The 18,292-nt window shown below is 39.1% G+C and overlaps 1 protein-coding gene across 1 annotated transcript; it reads right to left on the minus strand.

The window, feature by feature from the left end:
- Nucleotides 1-16,160: 16,160 nt before the first annotated feature.
- Nucleotides 16,161-17,216, minus strand: LOC143623353 (uncharacterized). Its single transcript, XM_077094285.1, has one exon. The coding sequence runs from the start codon at nt 17,214-17,216 to the stop codon at nt 16,161-16,163; it is 1,056 nt and encodes a 351-aa protein (XP_076950400.1).
- Between the last annotated feature and the right edge of the window lie 1,076 nt (nt 17,217-18,292).

An 18,292-nucleotide genomic window follows, 5' to 3' on the forward strand; every position in this document is an offset into this window, starting at 1 on the left:
CAAAAAGTTTGGCGATCTGTACTGTTGTACAACACACGTTTACGTCTTTTCCCAGGAAAATTGAAGTCACGACGGACAGGCCCATACATAGTTGAATCTGTTTTTTGACTATGGGATAGTCGAGATTTCAATTTCCAGTAGCCAAAAGTTTAAAGTCAGTGGACATCGATTAAAACCATATATCGATGGCCATTTGAAGAAGTCTCGGAGGTAGTAATCCTCCAACTCCCTAAATTGAAATTTAAGGAAACAAGGTCTGGCCAAGACCTTCACAAACTAGGCCTTGTAAATATTTATTTTACTTAAAAAAAACAAAGAACAAAAAAACGGGGGCGTGCTTAAGGAAGCACGGTGTCGTGCCACAATTTGCGGACCGGAATCTTCGCTGTAAAAATCTCAGTCAAACTGGTTTGTAACAGAATTGTCAGAGCAAAAACACGGGCCATGCTTCCAAAAGCATGGGACCGTGCTTAGGTATCTGGTTGGCTATAAAAGTCACCTCTTGCCAATGCATTCCTTGCACCAACCAAAACCAAAACACTCCTCTCTGAAAATTCAACATGCCTACTGAAATGAGTGAAGCAATTCCCGTTCCTTGACAACCGAGAAACGATGCCCACCATGTTTCCAAAACCGAGCTTCTCTTGAAACTTCAGGAACTCCTCAAGGAACTCACCGAAATGGATCTCCTTGCTGAGATGCGTCTCGTTCAACTCACCGAATTAGTGGAAAACATGAAAACAGAACTTCGAAACGTCAATGAACAACTCCAGTTTCAAGTTCTCAGTTTCACGTACTTTCCACCACCAGGGCCATTCGACGGAGGAGAACCTTTCGGGGAAATCTAGAAAATTTAAATGTCTGATTTCATGCGTATACAAGTGCTTTATTCGCATTGTGCTAGGAATTTCGGGCTTAACCTGAATATTTTCATGTTTCTAGGAAAACCGGGCTTATCGCATAATTGTTTTAGGACCTTTAATTTTAATGAAAAGTAATTTTTAGGATGACCAAACTCTTAAAAAAACATATTAAACATCATTCTAAAAATTTCGGCTTTCGAATTTAGCTAAAAAATAAAAGAATTTCAATAACAAAAAGCATGGGTCGTGCTTCAAAAAGCACGAGGCCGTGGTCACCCAGAATCTTCAACATGATACGCGCTGACTCCATACAATTCTCTGACTCGGAAACATTTATTCCCTTAGCAGCATGAGGTCGTGCTTCTAAAAGAACTGGGTCGTGTTCGACTCTCCAGTCTCTATATAATGCATGCAAAAACTCACAACTCCATTCACACCAAACACAAAATTTACTGAAATGTAAAGCAAGAAAGTTTAATAGAGGCAAGTGAGAAAAGGTAAGAAACATGAATCTTCCTCAAATCTTGGGGAGAAGGTCGTGAGGCTACAATGCATCATACGAGACCAAGTCGAAAGCAACATCCAAATTGAAGCTCGCATAATCGAGCTAATCAACAAAGTCGAACTACTTCGGTTTGAAAACTTCCATGATGTGGATGGCCACCACAAGGATGTGGCTTCCAAGCTCAACTTTCTCAACCGGGAGATCGCAATGCTCGACAAAACGATTTTCAAGCTCTTGGAAGTTAAGAGAGCCCCACCACACATTCAAGACCTGTTCGGGAATGGTGGTCGTTGAAGTCCCCGACTTTGTTTTATGATGAAGTTGCTCCTGCTAGTGTTATGTGTTAAGGTCTAGGATTGTTGTTGTACTTTTCATTTTACTATGTTTAATTGTGTTTTATGTTTTAATGATATTTAGGACTTTTAATTTCTATCTTAATCTAACCCACAAAGAAAATCAGTTAAAAACGAACTCGCTCGACAAATAAACAACAAAAAATAAAAATTCGTCTGCAATATGCAGCACGGTACCGTGCTTCTAAAAAGCACGGGCCATGCTTTTATGTTCAGTGTAGTTACGAAATTTTAATTATTAAAACAACTTTTCTAACCATTCTACCCTAAAACCAACTTCGTCTTTAAACAAGAACCGCCGAACCCTCACCTATTTCACTAAATTATGCATCGAATCTTCAATTTCCAACCAAAGGTATGTTAATTTAACGATTATATTGTTCAAATTCATCTTTCTTGGACTAGTTTAACCCTAAAATCTCTCAAATTGATTAAATCGGGTTTAAACCCAAAAACTGTATGGGTTATTTTATTAGTTTAGGATGATGAAGTGTTGAATAGTTGTTTGTTAAAGATTGGTTGAAAGGAACCATTCGGGTTTGGATCTTGGGTTGAATATCTACCAAACTAATAAACCCAAATGGTATAACTAGTTCAAAACGAAGGTTCGAATCTGGATAAAGTTGAAATTAGAATTAAAAACACGAGTCGTGCTTTAAACAACACGACTCGTGGTTACCTTTTGGTCAACCAAAAGTCAAAATCTATAGGAATTGACGAACCTGAGCAGCACGGTACCGTACTTCTAAAAGCACGCCACCGTGCTTTGCTCTCTTTTCCAGCACATTATAAATTTTTATTGATTTTCGAATAATTTGGATACTAATTGCAGATGGCCGAGTATGGGGATGACACACACGCTTTCCTAGTCTTTACCGGGCGTGATGCAAGGAATAGACGGGCCAACACAAGATTAACCTACCTTAACCGTCGATTTCCAGAAGTGAACTTCTATGCTTGCAAAATCACATTGAAACAGGTCAACCAATGGAACCGGTACAAGGCCATTGTGAGAGGACCGTGGAGAAGGGTTCTTGGTCAAACAGGAGAGGCTTTAACTGAACTGACAAAGGAATTTTTAGCTTCTTTCCATATAAAGACAAAGAATCCAGACATGTGGGATGAGGACGCCATTGAATTCAGATGTGGGGGTGAATGGCACACAACTTCTTTCACCCAACTTGGGATTGATCTGGGAATATACACGACAATGGAAACCGACAGAGAAATCTGGTTTGAAGCAAAGACAACCTTTACAGACAAAGACGGTGATGATGATGCAGAAGAAAATTACACCACAACGAAAAAAGAATTACTAGCAGTAGTTTTTGCCTTTGAAAAATTTAGATCCTACCTAGTTCTTTCCAATACCATAGTTTACACCGACCATGCCGCCATACGTTACCTCTTCAATAAGCAGGATGTCAAACCCAGACTTATCCGATGGATCCTACTACTCCAAGTATTTGATATTGAAGTTGAAGATAAGAAAAGAGCCGAGAATGTAGCCGCAGACCATCTCTCACGCTTAGAATGCCCAGCTTTAGAAGAACATCACAAGGAAATTAACAATGATAATTTTCCACATGAAGTTCTCATGCATATCCAAGGTGTCATTCAAGAGAAAGAAGAAAGTCCTTGGTTTGCCGACTTCGCAAACTATCTGGCTTGTAGAATCCTAAGAAAATGGCTTACTCATCAACAACGGAAGAAATTCTTTTCGACCTTAAGTTCTACTTCTAGGAAGATCTTTGCTTGTTTAGGATAGGTGTCGATCAGATTGTTCGTAGGTGTGTAGCAGGAAAGGAAGCCTTAGAAATTCTCAAACACTGCCATGAAGGACCTACTGGTGGACACCACGGTACCACCACTACGGTCAGAAAGGTGTTTGATGCAGGATTTATCTGGCCCACCATATACAAAGACACACATGCTTTGATTCAAGCATGTGATGTCTGTCAAAGAGCCGGAAACATCTCAGCCAAAAATGAGATGACTAAGCAAGGCATTCAAATTTGTTAAGTCTTTGATGTATGGGAAATAGATTTCATGGGCCCATTTCCTTACTCCTTTCAGGGTGAATGGCACACAACTTCTTTCACCCAACTTGGGATTGATCTGGGAATATACACGACAATGGAAACCGACAGAGAAATCTGGTTTGAAGCAAAGACAACCTTTACAGACGAAGACGGTGATGATGATGCTGAAGCAGGGAGCACAAGGTTACAAGCATGGGAAGAACTGAGCTACGGGACAGAAGACTATAATGCAAGCGTTTCAAAGAGCACGACACTATGTGACCCACTTATGAGATTCACCACCTGCTCAGTCACACTGTCACTGCTAGAGGTCAAAGCAAAGGATTTGTTAATTTAAAGGATCTTTGGGCACTTCATTGCATGAAGAACAATGTCCCATGCAACATCATGTTTTTATTTCGCAAGCTGTTCACGACAAATGCAAATGCCAGAGGAAACACACCGATCTTTGGCGGGCCACGGATCTACAACCTCTATGAAGCTTATGGTGTAGAGAGGGAAGGTACCCAAATCCCAGATTCGATTGCTCTAACCATTGATTATTGTATTAGCATGCAGATGGTTCAGCGAATCGGTCAAAACCCGGATGTGTGGAGATTCTGTGATAAGTATAACTAGGTTTGGGACCCAGAAGACCCAGCAGAGATGTTACCGAAAGGAGAGGATCATCGTTCAGACAGTACCGCCGCTGCACCTACCATCAGAGAGGAAGCTCATCTTCATCAGGGGCCGGCCCCATTTCGTCACACGATAGCCGGAACTCATTCGAGGGCCTATACGGCCTGATTGATCAGTTCTCAGAAAGAACCACCGCCTCATTTGACAGGATCACAGAGCAGATGGCTGCATCCGATGCACAACGAGCAGCCGAATATGTAGAGACGAGGCGAGAGATTAATCGTTTGGGCTATCGCATGGACAAACAGTGGGGACCATTTGACCCGGACACGAGTAACTGATGAGCCGCGGCACTGGTAGGTTGGGTACGGGCATGGGCATGGGTTGGTAGTCGTTTCATGACACTATTATTATTATTATTATTATTATTATTATTATTATAATAATTATTATTATTATTATGTCTGTTTGAACAATTTACATTCCGTCGTTTACTTGTTTGTTTATTTGTTTGGCTGGATACATTTATGGCCATGGGTGCCAAGACATTTTAGTAGGTACTTATTTAGCCCGTTCGGGCAAGGGATGGATGATTCCAAACGCAATTTTCAGCAAATTATGCTTGGTTGTTTGTGGTTGTTTGCAGTTTAATATTCTACAGGTACAAAACACGAAAACGGACGATAAACAGGGGACGCTCTGTCAAAATTTCGTTAGCCCGTAGGGAAGTATCTCTTCATTTTAACCCACCATACTTCATTAAAATTTTTATCTTTCAATGAATCTTTGCACATTGAGGACAATGTGAGATTTAAGTGTGGGGAGGGAAATTACTTGACCAATTGCTTGTTCAAATAATTATAAAAATTCTCTAATCAATGAAATTTTTTGCAACAAACAAAGATTATTTTTATAACAAAACCTAAAGAAAAATCCAAGAAATGTTTTTTGCAAATAACCAATTACTAATCTATTATAACCAAAGAAAAGTGAAAAAGTAAAAAAGAAGTTTTGTAATTTGGTGTTTATACCTAAATCCTCGGTTACTGTGAGAAAAAAAACCTCATGCCATATAAATAATTTTTTTCGAAATCTTAGAGTGAGTAATATGTTTCGTATGATTTAGAACTTGTCGCAAATATTCGTTTCAAGACCGCACGAAGTGATGTAAAGGAAGAAGGAAATATTATCACATTTCACTCAAACCATTCCCCAAAAACCCCCAAAAAAAAAAAAAAGAAAGAAAGAATGCCTTAACCAAAACCTTACCACTTTATCCATCTCACCGGTAAAATACAACACTAGTCTTTTGCCACAGACCCAAGAGAACTGGAAATGGATTCTTTCGATTTCTATTTCCTTTGCCGCATACATTTAGCAAAACCTAGGTTGCCTCCAAAACTTAGGGAGAGAATATTTCTCTTTAGCAATGAGGTGAGGAAAAAGTGGCGAAAAAACGAACTAAGGCCACCATTTTGTGGAGTTTCCAAAAGTGCAATGAAGATAAGAGCAAAAAGATACGAATGATGCTTAGGTTACGGAAACTGGTCCCACGAAGGAAGATGTAGAAAAAGTTAAACTCAGTCTCAACATGAATATGCCGAACTAATGATGGTGGGGGCTATTAGGCTCAAAGCCGAACGATCCACTAGAGTTGGAAGTCATGTTCAGAACAAGATTGAGGAAGAACTGATCCACATCCTCGACAAAACTGGTCTTGACGATCTGACCTTAAAAGAGTCACTAGGTGTGTAAACTCCAAATATATATATATATATATATATATATATATATATATATATATATATATCAGCAATTGGGAGAAAGAGCTAACCACTGAAGACATCTTAAGACTCCCAACAATCAACAAAAAGATGTATTTACCGTACTCACCATCATTAACCTAAACCCTTGAACCACCACAAAATACCAAAATCCCTACTTACCCAAGACCAACCATTATTACCATCTGATTTATGCAACCCTCCAAAAAGGTGGAGATTTGAACTTGTTACAAGCTTTCACAGGTTACATATTGACTAAGAGTGTTCACATACATACAACACAGGTATAATCAGATATAAAACCGAGTGTGAGTGAACATTGTGAGAACATGACGTTCTGCATAAACAGAAGCTCATAAAAACAAAATTTACTTTTTATTTATCACTACATATATTCGCATGATTTAAGATTGGTTATTTTGTTTCCATTTTCTTGGAACTCTTTTAGGGGATGTTTTAAGATTTGGTCCTAACTTGCTGTTTTTAGAGAATATTTATAAATAGATTGCTTGAGGACAAGCAATGTTCAAGTGTGGGAATGTTTGATGTACATAAATTTATACATCTTTTAAGCATCAAATAATCTCTAAAACCTGCAATTTCTATCAAATAACATAGCATAGAAGGCTACTTATTATAATAAAATACAATTTCAGGTGAAACCAAGTCCCAAACGAAGAAACAAGCGAAAAAACAAAGAAAAACGAAAGAAAGCACAAGAAAATCAAGAAACACGCCCCCATGCCTCAAGAAACACGCCCCCATGCTTCTGAACACTAGAAAAGACAAAAATCTATAAGAAAGGACAAAAACTGTGATCAAAAGCACGGGGCCGTGCCCCTTGCCCACGGGGCCTTGGCCATCTACAAGAAAAGTCAAAACGAATTTGGCACATGCCAAAATAAAGCATGGGGGCATGCCCACAAAGACACGGGGCCGTGCTTCTCACTTCAGACTGCCTATAAAAAGTGGCTCATGTTGCACTCATTTGGTGTGCCTTAAAGAGAGTTCTATCCGGTTTTCACTTATAAAAACACCCACTAACACTCATATTGAAGATCTAGTGAAGATTTTGAAGGCTTGGAGGTCATCATCGTCAATCATCAACATCATCCATCATCATCATTAAGAAGGAAGATTCATCCACATTTGTTTAGATTGTTCTAGTTTAATCATGTGTTTGTTATCATAATATATTCTAAAATTTTGAAATCAAATCAAGCACCATTCATATGGTGGAAAATTCAGTTCAATTTCATGGTCTCCTCAACGAAGACCCTCTTTCTCATATATCTCGATTCCTACGAATCTGCGGAACCTTTAAAATACAAAACTGTTTAGAAGATCAAATCAAACTCAAACTCTTTCCTTTCTCTCTAAGGGGTCAAGCCCTGGAATGGATAGAATCTCTTTCCTCTGGTTCCATCACCACTTGGGACCAGATGGTTGAACAGTTTCTCCTCAAATATTTTCCGCCTAACAAAACTGCCATATATCAAGCCAGCATTACCGGATTCTAGACCGATGATGATGAGTCATTACACGCAACATGGGAAAGATACAAAAGTCTTCTAAGAAGATGCCCACACCATGGACTGAGCGTATGGTTGCAAATACAAACTTTCTCTGACTCACAATCCAGTCAAAACAAACAGTCCATCGACCAAATCGCCGGTGGAGACCTGGGATCCAAATCACCTAACGAAGCATTTGAAGTCCTGGATCAAGCCGCAAAGATGAGTTTCGCTTACAACCCAACAAGATTTAATCCAGCCCATAAAGGAATACACCACGTCGATTCCAACAAATTCGAGCAACTTCAAGCCGAACTATCAAAAAACCAGACTCACCTTTGACACTTGTGGAGGAAGTCGTAAGACAAGTGACCGTGACACTTTTTTTGGAGTCACCAGATTTACTTGATTTTTAAATGGAGGCTTCTCATGCATTTGACCCGAATTCATGGGTATTGGTCTTACCAAACCCAGATATTCTTAAATGGGTTATAACATCTCGTTAAATTAAAAATTATTCTCACCAAATTATTGATATAAAAATCCTATAAAATAGGATACACTAAAAATTAATATCTTATTTATTTTAAAAAAGATATATATATATATATATATATATATATATATATATATATATAAATAAAAACCTCACTTTATAGTAAAAAATAAATGGGTCTTGGGTCTCATCAAACCATAAGTATATTATTAACTTTCATAAATATTATTTATAATTAAAAAAAACAGATTTTATAGAAAAAAAAAAATAAAAGGGTCTTGGGTCTCATCAAAACCATATAACTTTTAAACCGGGTTATAACATCTCATTATTTGTGAAACAATTTATCATCAAACCATAAGTATATTATTAACTTTCATACAATAAAATAATCTAAATTCTAAAATAAATAAATATTAGAACAAACAATATAAAACAACCCACATAATACGATGGATAAAAACTACTATATATATATAGATAGGGTGAGGTTACTGTATAATAGTTGCTTAACGTACGATAGGTACGCGAGACGCTTTTGAGGGAGTCCTCTTCTACCCGCGGATAATCTTTATGGGTATTTGGGTCTTTTGTTACCCAACATCTATAAGTCCCCCCAGTCCATTGTTTCTTTCGCGTAACCTTTTATGTGGGTGATATTTTGGACTTAAGATTTTTTTTATGGGGACTTTTGAATTTTTGTTTTTTTATGAAGATATTTTATTGTTGAAGATAAACATGAGAAAGGACGATTGGACAGGTGTATAGGCGTTGTATGGCTGACGTTACGTTAGTACCGGCTGTCAACTGTGCATGACTGTACCCTTTTTTCGCTTTTTCGATGTTCCCACGTGACGTGTCGCAATCCTAGTGGACCTTCTTTTCTCTCTCCATTGTCGTAACTCACATCGCATTAACTGCGATGGGTATAAATACAGCCGTTACCTTCATCCAAGATTTTTATTGCCTTTACAACTTCATCTCCTTTTTTCTTTCTTTCAAATCAGATCTGATCTCCGTTTTCCACCATTGCCCGTTGTTTTCCGATCTCTTCTGATTCAATGGCCGGAGATAAAAAAGCTTCATCTTCGCCGTCTATAGAGACGGTTGAGATAAGTTGGAAACAACCTGAGTTTGAAAAACTCGTTACAACATACGGAATAGCACCGGAATGGGAACCAGAGTTCCCCGTTGCCGGTTCCACCCTCGACAAGCCTCTAGCCAGTAAAATGGCCCATGTATTCCGAATTCTTTGCGTCTGGGAATCTTTGGTTTCCGATAACCAAGTTCCTAGGTGTCACACCCCGACCAAAGGCGACGGAACATGCCGGGGTGCAACGGATTGCCCAAAACACAAGACACTATTAAAGTGACAATAATTAAGCAACTCATTTATTTCATAAAATCAATAAACAACACATCTTGTTAATACAAAACAAATTGAATACAAGTAAACAAATATATTGTTCGTTTTGCTAATATCCTAATAGTCTTGATAACATATTTTCGTCAAGTCCTCAAGTAAAAAAAATCAAACCTGTAACATTGCATAAAATTAAGTTTATCAACACAAAGGTTGGTGAGCAATTTCATAGTTTTGTACAATATGTATATAATAAGAAATTTCACAACTTGTATACGAAACAATAAATAATAGCAACAATTTAGATAATGAAAACGATAATAAGAATACATTAACGACACCGTCTATAAAAGAATACCAAATAGATTCTGATTTTATATGAGATCGTTAATAAGAATACATTAATGACACCGTCTATAAGAGAATACCAAATAGATTCGGATTTTATATGAGATCGTTAATAAGATACATTAACGACACCGTCTATAAGAGAATACCAAATAGATTCGGATTTTATATGAGATTGTTAATAAGAATACATTAACAACACCGTCTATAAGAGAATACCAAATAGATTCGGATTTTATATGAGATCGTTAATAAGAATACATTAACGACACCGTCTAAAGAGTATACCAAATAGATTCGGATTTTATGAATCAACCATCCAAAAGTGGTAAACACATTAGCATTTAAGCATGTAAGCATAGAAAACCAAATCGATCATTTATTTGAGTATAGTATACAATAAAGTTTTTGGTTTAAGACTCAAGTATAAAACATTTAGTTTGAATAAGTATGCAATATCACCCCCAAAATGAAATATGAAAACCGGGGTATGAAAGTACTCACATCCAAGTAACAAACTTGATTTGGTAAAATAACAAGTAAGCGGAAGGATGAGGTTTAACGGGCAAAGTCTAGATGAAAGGAAGTCATGTATTAGAAAGGTTGTCTAGGAAGTCTTTAATTAAAATAAATGATAATAAATGCAACCAATTTAGAGTTTAAGGATTAAAAATGTAAATATTTAATAAATTGCAATACTAGTCTTTTTAAAATACATGTTTGCTCGAAACCGGGTTAAAGTATCTAGCCCTTAATATTTACTCAACCTATGTTAAGTAATAAGGTGGGTAAAATGCAAGAATGCAAGTCCCTATACAATACAGATACTAAAACAGGTTTTAATGAGTGTTTCGGGTTGTTTGTTCGGGTCTTGGTAATTGGTCAAACCAAAATTCAACTTTCCAAAATAATGAATGTTATGAGATAACTCAATAAAATTTAATAAGACTTAACCAAGGATGTAGTTCTATTGCTTTAGAACACACAACTTCTGTTAAGAGAGTGTTCGGTTTTGTCGGTCCAAACTTTGTTATGAGATCAAGTTGGATCCAACATTTCCAAGTACTTAAGAAAATAATTAAAATCGGTTTATAAATTATTTTAAAGATTTATACAAGTCTTGATAGCTAAAAACACACTTGTTGTCTTAAGCGAGTGAAAATCGGTTTATTTCAGTTTGGTTCGGTTTCCATCTCCTAATAAGTTCATGGATGGTTGCCACATGCCCAAATATCAAAGAAGTTGTATAATAATTTATAAATGATGATACTTAAGTTTTACAACCAAAAAGTTAACAATAATGTCTTTAAACGAAAGTTCGGTTTTCGGTTCGAATCTTGTTTCGGGTTAAGACCGAGGTAAGATTCTACAAACCCAAAACCACAGAACTTATAAAAATGATTTTAGAAACTTAAATCTAACAATAAGCATGTTTAAACAATTATTTAATAAAACTAGTAAACAAAGTTTAGTTTACGGTTTAGAGCTATTTACGGCTAAACCGGGGCTAGTCTCTACAAAATCATAACCATGAAATTCATAAATATGATATACAAACTAAAATGAGCAGAAGTTAAGCATGGTTAATATGTATAAATAAGTTATATAATTATATATATATATATATCAAGGACCACGAAAGTCCTCCATGTAGCCTTGCCTTACGAGGCCCGACACTCCACTGACCGAGACAACGGAAGTGACCATCAAAGGTAGCAAGGGGTGTAAATATATATATGTTGTGCCATAAACTTCAAGTATTAATTAAGACTAATTAAAATAATTAAAATGTAAAACTTGATCAGTTTGACTTTTGAAAGTCAAACCTTCAAGAACAATGAAAAACAACGTTAAAGAACCTTGAATTTGAGTGAGGATTTGAATTATGAGTAGGGACGAATGTAGGAGAGGGTCTAGTTTTTACAGGATAAGATTTAGAGGGTTAAACAAGAGGTATAATGGGTAAAAGTCGGATTCGGATAAAAGGATGAAAACCACAAACAACAACATACTGCAGGTCTGAGGCTGCGCTAGACCCCATGGAGGCGTGGAGCGGCGATCATGAGGGTGGGGTTTGGTCCAGCTCGTCTTGCGTGGTTCGTTTTGCGTCCAAGAAGTTCGTTTTCAGTGTTATTTGAGCGTTTTAAAGGCGTTTTCGAATCCGTAAAAGGGGTTTTTTCAAATTAAAAAAGCGGGAATGATTTAGTAACATAAAATCCGATATTTTAAATATTTGAAATGTTCAGGATATAAATCGGGTCGGTTTACATGATAAACGAATACACAAACGAATACAAATAGGACCCCAAATTGGCGAATGTTACACTAGGCAACATTCTGACCGGTCTCGGAATACACCTATCGCAGGTTCATCCCATCGGCCTACTGCGGATTCGTCACTTCGAGTTTGTTTGTAGGGCAAATGACATTGTGCCCACTGTTGAGAAATTTTGCGTCTACTACAAGATGCACTGCCGCGGTGGGTGGTTTAATTGTGCCACCGTGGCCAAGAGGGTGATAGGAACTGAGCCTCCACTCAGTGCCTATGATTGGATAACCAAATTTTTTTGATACGAGAGGATGTGATTCCAATCACGATGGTTCATCTTCCGGCCAACGAGAAGCTTCCGGACATGAACGTTGCTTGTTTTGAGGGTCAAGAGTGGTTCAAGACGTTGATCCGGAAGCCTACGCCAATGTTGGCGATACCCGATGAAACCCTTGTATGGGCTGGTATGAGCCACCTATGGCCATATCTAGATCTGGAACTGGTTTTTCCAGTACACTGACGAAAGTAAGTTAATTCTATTTTCCTTATTAACTTTATATTTTTATTTATTCTTGGTTTGCATTTCACCAGGTGAGGGGTCAATGCTTGACGCCCTGTCCGAGAAGACTGTTGGATGCCCGCAAAAGCGCATCCGCGATGCGAAAGCTCTGCCCATTTTGTACAAGACGCGGGATCATTACCACTTTCCCACCAAGGTGCGCGCCGAGCCGGTGGTTTCTGAGGCGATATTCCAATTAGGTGTGTTTTCCTTGAACCCACGATCGTTAAATGCTCTAACATCAGACGGGGTGATTGTGCTTCTGTCCTCAAGTGACGAATCATCACCCCACGAAGAATTTTATTCTGATGATACGCATGAAACCTTGATTGTTATGCATAATCTGGCAAATCTTGAGTGGAAGAGGAAGCATCGTTCTTCCAAGGCAAGTGATTCGGAGGCTAGCCAAGCAGATGCTGAGGAAGGTCTAGCCAAGAAGAAAAAGCGGGCGTGTTGCCCTAAGAAACAAAAGGTCCGGCTCTCGGACCGTGTGAAGGAACTTATGCAGTCTTCTGCACGTAAGTGTTGACATTATAAAATGACTGTCTTTTTACTTTATGTTTTGGCAAACATTATCATTCGTCACTTGTATAAGAGGTTGATACATCTAATCAAGGTGTATAAACACAAAAGCAACCATCTCCTCCCCCAACGATCATCATACCTGATGATGTGTCTGGTTTTAAAGGGAAGGAACCAGTTAAAGACACTAAGGGTCGCAAATCACAAGAATCTTCACCGCTCACCATCCTCTCCGCCACAATCTCCTCCGCATGTCTCATTCTCCCCACCACCGCGTCTGATTATTACGGAGTGGCGAATCCTAGGGAGGATGATCATTTGTACATACTACATAGGACATTAGTGCAGGGATCCCGTTTTACGGATCAGGATGTCTGCACTGAGTTCTTAAGTCGCGGAATCCCCCTAGCTGAACGTGCCTTTAGGCGTGTCATGATCTTGCCCGCAATCACAGCCTCATCTTGGCTAATACAGTAGCCAACGAACAAGAAATTCTGCGGGAATGGCAATCCATGTGGGAGAAATGGGGCGAAATGTCCCGGGCGACTGAGAAAATCAAAAAGATTGTTGAGGAGCAACGTATTAAAGCTAACACTGCTCAATGGAAGCTGAAAGACGCAGAAATTTCCCTCAAGGCAGAGAAAGATCGCCTAGATGCTGTAGCTCGCGGGTGGGAAGAGGCTTGAAAAAAACAGAATGCCCTTCTTATTGTCGCCCGCGACGAGACTAAACATAAAGAAGCAGACCTAGCGAAAGCCCTTGAAACCAACGTTGCATTGGAGGATCAAGTTACCAAACAAGGTAACTTAATTCAATCATATGGGGAAGAGGCTAGGTTGCGGAAGGAGCAGGCTGAAGAAATGGACAAAAGAGCGGAGGATCTTAAGGCTGCCCATGCTGCACTCGCGAAAGCTCATGAGGAGCAGGAGCAGCGTGCCACGAAGCTGAACTAAGATAACTTGCAGCTGGCCGATGGGTATAGATAATTGGAGAAGCGAGCCAAAAAGGCTGAAGAGGAGATGCAATAACTAATGTCTGAGGGCCTTGCACTGGTACATTTTTCTTCCTCTCCTTCAACTCTTTCCCCGTATTCTTATCATTTGTTAACAACCGTATTTTTCTCATTTGTCTGATAGGTTACTGGTCACTTCAAGGACGGGCCTGAGTTGGTAGATAGTCTTGCTATCTTGCTCAACACCTCGTCTCAAGCCGGCCGCAAGGTTGGCTTTGAGGAAGGTGTAGAGTACATGAAGGCCCAACGTCCTCTTGAGGAGCATTCACTGCATGGTGTTAATGTTGGGAAAGAGTATAACAAACGAATGAAGGAGTATGACGAATTGTCATTCCCGCTTCAAACTATGCTTCTTGAATTTTCATCAGCGGAGGATGGCTTCCAACGCTTGAAAGAATATTTGTGCGGGTCCTCAGACGATACGCCCTCCACTCCTCCAACTTCTCCCAAATCGGATACTCCGTCATCCTAAGCTCAAGATCAAGAAGGAGCAAACGTTCAATATCCTTTAGTGTAGTCATGTTGCAATTATGTTTTGTAACCATTCTCTTTAGTAATCCTATATTGACTTAATATAAGAAGTTTTTATCTTTAACACTTTGTCTTATGAATAATATAAGTGTTATGACTTAGGATCTTCTTGTATGTCAATAAAGGATTATTTGATATACCTAACTTAAGTTTAATGACTCACGGGTCACTTCTGGCATGCATGCCAGGAATAATTTTGTTTGACACTCGAGTCACTTCAGGCACGCATGCCAGGATTAATTTTCTTTGACACGCGGGTCACTTTTAGCACGCATGCCAGGAATAATTTAAATTGACACGCGGGTTGGAAATAAATACAATATTGAACATAAAGTATATTGTGGCTAAATGATTACTTGAATAAAAATCGCGTGTGTGCCAATTTACAAGGAAATGCTCGCACATTTGTTGTTGTCTACTTGTGGCACGCAGGCCGAAAATAAAAGCAACTTTACTTACATATAGCACTTTTTTAACTGGGTGACATTCCAAGTTCTCAGAATCTCAGTTCCATCTAGATTTTCCAACTTGTAGGGGCCTTTTGATAATATTTCTTTTATTTGTTACGGCCCTTCCCAAGTTGAGGCTAGTTTGCGCGGGGATTCTTGTCCTGAAGCCTCGTTGTTGCGGAAGACAAAATCTCCCGCATAGAATTTGCATACTTGGACTCGTGAATCATAATACTTCTGTAATTGTCGCTTGTAATTGTGTTCACGGATAAGTGCCAATTCTCGTCTCCCTTCAAGGAGGTCGAGGTTCAACCGCAGTTCTTCCTCGTTATTATTATCTGATAACATTCTTGCTGATGGTATCCCTATCTTGGCCGGGATCATAGCTTAGTGCCATGAGTTATACTGAACGACGTTTCTGAATTACTCGTCTTCTTTTGAGTGCAAAAAGCCTAGAGCACATGAGGCAATTCGTCCACCCAACCTGTTCGCTTGGTATCCAATCTTGACTTGAATCCATATTTGATGGTTCTATTGGCTCTCTCCACTTGACCATTCGCTTGCAGATGAGCCACCGACGTAAATACTTGGCTAATTTGAAGTTCCTTTAACCATGCCTGTAGTCCGCCATCAGCAAACTAAGTTCCATTATCACTAACCAATTCTTGCGGGAGGCCGAAACGACAAATAATGAATTCCAATAAGAATTTCTTTATGCTAGCCGCAGTAATAGAAGCTACTGGCTTAGCCTCCACCCATCTAGTGAAGTAATCAATCGCCACAATCAAGAACTTGACGCGTCCCGGGGCCTCTGGGAATGGACCCATAATGTCAATGGCCCATTTCTGGAACGGACATGCGGATGTTACTGGCACCAATTCGTTGTTCGGCCTCAGAGTATTGGGAGCATGCCGCTGGCATGAGTCACATTTTCAGATCTCTCTTACTGCGTCCATATGCATTACCGCCGAATAATAACCCGCATTCATAAGCTTGGCCACAACCATCCTTGGACCCGCATGAAGACCACAAATGCCCTCATGGATTTCTCTTATAAGATAATTTGCATCTTCGGCATCTACACATTTTAGGAGTGGGCCAAGGAATGACCTTCGACACAATATTCCATCTTGCACTTGGTAATTTAAGGCTTTATGTCGAATTTTTCGAGTCGCTGATTTTTTTTCCGGGACTACCCTGGATGTTAAATAAGCAGAAATCGGTGTCATCCAGGATGCTACTTCTGTTTGTATGACTAACACCTGATGTTGCAGGACTGAAGGATGGTCCAAAACATCGATGTGAATATCTTTTGCAAAATGTTCGAAATTCATTGATGCTAGTTTACTTAACTCGTTCGCATACTTCTTTTCGCTCCTTTTAATGTTGATGACTTTACAAGATGAAATTTGGAGAATAAGATCTTTTGCTTGCAAAAGGTATGAATCCATCACATCATTCCTTGCCTCATATGTTCCGTTGATCTGCCCTTCTATCAGCATTGAGTTTACCTTTGCCTCTAAATGTTTTACACCGAGTATTTTGGCTATCCGAAAACCTGCAAAAAAGGCTTCATACTCTGCCTCATTGTTGGTACTTTTGAAATCTAATTTGATAGCATAAGTAAATTCATGGCCTTTTGGATTAACCAATCTGAGACCCACACCTGATCCTTCACCTCTCGAAGCTCCATTCGTAAATATTGACCACACCTGATCATGTTCTGGAGGTATTGAGGTCTGTTGTTCAATCAAACACTCTTTTTCTTTGTTCCTTGGGACTTCTGTGACAAAGTCTGTCAGCACATGGCCATTGATTGCGGGTCTGGGTCTGTACTTAATTGAATGTTCTCCCAACTCGATAGCCCATTTGGCTAATATTCCGGAAAATTCCGGCTTACTTAACACACTTTTCAGTTTATATTCAGTTAACACGTTGATTGGATGCCCTTGAAAATACCTGCGGAGACGTCCGGCCACATAAACCATTGCCAATACTAGTTTTTCAAGCATTGAATATCTGGTTTCCACGTCAGTCAATGTATCGCTTACATAGTAAATCGGTGTCTGGAGATTTTTCTATCTGTCAGCAGTACAGCCCCGATAACTATGTCGGATGCTGATAGGTACAAGGTCATTGGTTCTCCTGCCTGCTGCGCAGTCAAAGTAGGAAAGTCCATTAGGCATTTTTTAACTTCCAAAAATTCTTGTTCAGCTTCCGCAGTCCATTTGAATGCGCTTTCTTTAGACAATTTCTCAATGTTGACACGAAAGGGAAAGATTTAGCTACGTTATTAGCTAGAAATATGTTCAAGGCCACTAAGCTGCCATTCATCGTTTGGACCTCTTTGAGAGAATAAGGTGAAGGCATGCAGGCGACAGCTTGGACCTTATCTGAGTTAGCATTGAAACCCGCACTCGTGACAATCACACCCAAGAATTTTCTTTCTTCCATTCCGAAAGAACACTTGTTGGGATTAAGTTTCATGTTAATTTTTCTCAAAGTGCCAAATGTTTCTTCTATATCCCGCAACATCTGAGTTTCCTCTATACTCTTTATCACCAAATCGTCTATGTATACTTATAGATTGCGTCTGATCTGATCTTTAAAAGCTTCATCCATCAAACGCTGATAGGTGGCACCCGCATTTTTCAATCCAAAGGGCATCAATTTATAGCAAAATGTGTCTTAGTCAGTGTAGAAAGCAGTTTTATCTTAGTCACATGCCGCCATACGGATCTGATAGTATCCTTTATAAGCATCGAGGAAACATTTGAATTTGAGAGGTGCCATTGCGTCAACTTTTAAATCGATCTCCGGCAACAGATAACAATCTTTCGGACAAGCTTTATTCAGATCTTTAAAATCAATGCACATCCGCCATGTTCCCTTGCTTTTGGGAACGATGACCGATTCGCCACCCATGTTTGATACTGAATTTCTCGAATGATCCCAATGTTCAGTAAGTCTTGAACCTGCTCATTCATAGCTTTTGTTTGCTTGGGACCCATCTTTGATTTCTTCTGGACAACTGGGGTGAATGATGGATTTACCCGCAATTTGT

The sequence above is a fragment of the Bidens hawaiensis genome, unplaced genomic scaffold (assembly GCF_021521415.1).
Source record: "Bidens hawaiensis isolate Kalapana, Puna unplaced genomic scaffold, B.hawaiensis_p1.1 tig00003393_1, whole genome shotgun sequence".
NCBI lineage: Eukaryota > Viridiplantae > Streptophyta > Magnoliopsida > Asterales > Asteraceae > Bidens > Bidens hawaiensis.